General features: G+C 56.0%; 1 protein-coding gene across 1 annotated transcript; it reads right to left on the reverse strand.

Moving 5' to 3' along the window:
* Positions 1-332: 332 nt before the first annotated feature.
* On the reverse strand, positions 333-1,276 carry Sfn (stratifin). Its single transcript, XM_051189046.1, has one exon. The coding sequence runs from the start codon at positions 1,183-1,185 to the stop codon at positions 439-441; it is 747 nt and encodes a 248-aa protein (XP_051045003.1). The 5' UTR covers positions 1,186-1,276; the 3' UTR covers positions 333-438.
* Between the last annotated feature and the right edge of the window lie 2,156 nt (positions 1,277-3,432).

A 3,432-nucleotide genomic window follows, 5' to 3' on the forward strand; every position in this document is an offset into this window, starting at 1 on the left:
GAGGAGACATGGTCACACCCAGCAAACATGTGTTCCTTCTCGTTCTCTCTCACACACACAATCACACGGACACACACACAGCCCTTGCCACAGTCCAGTTCTCAGCCACAGGGGTGGGAGCCTCCTGGATTCCTAGGATCTAGAAGGAACAGGTGGGGGGGGGCGGGGCACAGTGGAAGGGCAGGCCCAGGAGCGGTGTAGGGAAGTCGGCGGGGTACAGAGAGCAGGGGTGGGCAGGGTCAGGAACACACCAGACAGCTGCATGAGAGTGGGGTCCCCAGCCCCCTGTGGCCTCAGCCTGGCTGCGCCTTCCAAGGAAGCTTTTCAGGGCGTGGCAGAACACTCAGGATTTGGGAAGGGCCCGGGTCCCACTCCATAGTAGTCCTCTCTGCAGACGGGACTGGAGGGCAAGGCAGGGCAGGGAGGGAGCAGGCTGCTTCAGCTCTGGGGCTCCTCTGGAGCCTCTCCACCCTCTTCTCCAGCATTGTCGGCTGTCCACAGCGTCAGGTTGTCTCTCAGCAGCTGCATAATGAGGGTGCTGTCCTTGTAGGAGTCCTCATTGAGAGTGTGCAGGTCAGCCATGGCCTCGTCGAAGGTGGTCTTGGCCAGAGAGATGGCCTCCTCGGGGCTGTTGGCTATCTCGTAGTGGAAGACAGAAAAGTTCAGGGCCAGGCCCAGGCGTATGGGGTTGGTGGGAGGCATCTCCTTCTTGCTGATGTCCATGGCCTCTTGGTAGGCTGACCGGGCAGAGTCGATGATGCGTTTCTTGTCATCACCCGTGGCCACCTCGGCCAGGTAGCGGTAGTAGTCACCCTTCATCTTCAGGTAGAAGACTCGGCTCTCTGCCTCTCCGGCCTCCTTGATGAGGTGGGAGTCCAGCAGGCCCAGCACGGTGTCACACACACCTCGGAGCTCCGTCTCTACCTTCTCCCGGTACTCTTTGACCTCGGGGCCTTTCTCTTCTGACCCCTCCTCGTTGCTCTTCTGCTCGATGCTGGACAGGACCCTCCAGGCGGCTCTCTGGCCGCCCACCACATTCTTATAGGCCACGGAGAGCAGATTCCGCTCCTCGCAGGAGAGTTCCTCGCCCTTTTCCACCGCACCCTTCATGAAGGCTGCCATGTCCTCATAGCGTTCGGCCTGCTCTGCCAACTTGGCCTTCTGGATCAGACTGGCTCTCTCCATGACTCCGAGGACAGACAGGCGGGCGAACTGGCTGCCTTGAGACCAATGCTGGATTCTGAGCCTGTCTTGCTCTGGGTCTGCCTTTTGGCTGGGGTGGCATGGCCTGGAGAAGGGTTGGGAGTGGCCTGGGGCGGGCCTGGGCCCTGCCTCCTCCTCTTCTCCCCACACCCTTTCCGGCTTTTCCTTAAAGGTAAAAGGGCTGGGGGGGGGGGGGGAGGTGAGTCATGGGGACAGTCAGCAGGAGAAACCTGGCTGGCCGTGGGGACCACCTGAACGGGCATCTTTCAGGCTCTAGACTGCCCCCTGCTGTTCAGACCTGCATTGCAGGAGTGTTCTGGCTTAACCAAATCAGACTGTTTCAGGGTGTCATTCCAGGGGTAAGGATGGCTACAGCCACTGGGCTACTTTAGCCCTGGCAGAGCTCAGTGAGCTGGTATAGGGGGCTGGGATGGTTCAAGTGAGAATTCGTGTGTAGGCAGGGCTATACAGCTTCCCAAACACTTCAGCATCCATGATCTGATAGAATCCCCTTGATGGCTCTATAGGACCATAGGTGGAAACGTCAAGTCTCAAGGGAAGAAACTGCTTAAGGTCACAAGCTGCTGGCTTCAATTTTCTTCTGGCTTTTCTCCCTTTGAGGCCTGTGACCTGGAGCCATTATCCGGAATTGAGAGCCAGACTTCTTCCTGAGCTGGCCCAAAGACAGTTCGTCCCTTGGTCCTTGTTCTCCTTCAAAGTCCCCTCTGAACACCCAGAATGCGCAGGTGGCATCTCAGGGTGCCACTTAATGAAGTGTTTAATGAGTGGCCTCTGATACTCCAGCCCAGCCTTTGTAATTAGTCACCCAGTAGGTTCGTTGGATACCTTCCTCAATACAACACAATTTTCCCTTTCAAGTTGGTAGCCTGTTGACACTTGTCTGAGACCTTACTCTCTGGTCTTCCACATCAGGGCACCGGGCACCTGTCCCTTCCCAGCTGCCTACTGTCATGTGTCAGCAGGGCTCACAGAGGGCGGGAGCCTAGCTCTCTGACTGCCCACTCTTGCCTGACTCAGATTGCCCTGTCGGAGGCTGGGAAGCAGGCCACCGAGGTGCTCAGTCCAGTTTTGTCCCCCAGGGGGGACGCTAGCACCCTGAAGAGGAAGACAGGGCTGAGGAGAAGGAGCCAGTAATGACACATAGCATTTTGTTTTATGGAGTAGCCATTCCAGCTGAGGGAGATCCCCCACTTGGCTCCCAAAGGTTTCCCAGTACCTTCTCACTGAGCAAGGCCCAACCTCCAACCCAAGAGAAGCCTCCTTAGAGATGGAGACTGCTTTGCTCCCAAACATCTGTCCCTGTTTGGTTGGGTCTGGTCTTCAAGCCTTGTCAAGAGTCTGGGTACAGAGGGGAGGTCAGGGTCCTGCTTATCTGCCCCACCCTCAAGCTTAGATGGGATGCCAGGATTCTTTCTAAGGAAACTTCTCCCTAGGACTTAGCCAATCTAATCCTTGAGTTAGCACTATAGCATAAGCCTTGCCTGTGCACCCACTACTGCCCCCCACTCCATGCCTGATCACACACCTTGCCTCTGGGAAGGAGGTGTAGGCCATGTGCTTGTACCACAAGAGCAGGGACTCTTCAGATACTGGCTAATTCCTTGGGGTTTCTCGGGAAGTGAGTGGAATTTCCCTGAGAACTTTGCCTAACTCAGAGCACTGACCCAGGAAAGGACAGAAACTACCCTAAAACATCAAGTCAGGGAGGGACATGGCAGAGCACACCCAGAGTCTCAGCACTCAGGCTGACTGACGACGGAGGAGTTCCAGTTGGGCTACAAAGAGACACACTGCCCCCCACCCCCAAACCCCAGGGGAAAAAAACAGGTTTGTGGGTGAGGTGTAGTAAGGTTGATAGAGTTCCTGCCCAGCATCTATGGAGTCGGATCTCCAGTACTGCGTAGACTGATGCACATCTGTAATTCCATCACTCACGAGGCAGAAGCAGAGGGAGAGGGAGCTCTGCACATTCAAGGCCAGTCTGGTCTACCTACTGAGCAGTGGTACTGGGATTGTCCCCACGGGTCCCAAAAACTCCACCAGCTAAACTACATCCTCAGCTTGGTTCTTTCTTTCTTTTTTCCCAGACAGGGTTTCTCTGTGTAGCTTTGGAGCCTGTCCTGGCACTCACTCTGTAGACCAGGCTGGACTCTAACGCAGAGATCCCTGCCTGCCTCTGCCTCCTAAATGCTGGGATTAAAGGCTCTT

The sequence above is a fragment of the Phodopus roborovskii genome, unplaced genomic scaffold (assembly GCF_943737965.1).
Source record: "Phodopus roborovskii unplaced genomic scaffold, PHOROB, whole genome shotgun sequence".
Classification (NCBI taxonomy): Eukaryota; Metazoa; Chordata; class Mammalia; order Rodentia; family Cricetidae; genus Phodopus; species Phodopus roborovskii.

Bases quoted from the DNA above. Each gene is read 5' to 3' on its own strand.
- Sfn (XM_051189046.1), bottom strand. From the start codon at position 1,185: ATGGAGAGAGCCAGTCTGATCCAGAAGGCCAAGTTGGCAGAGCAGGCC.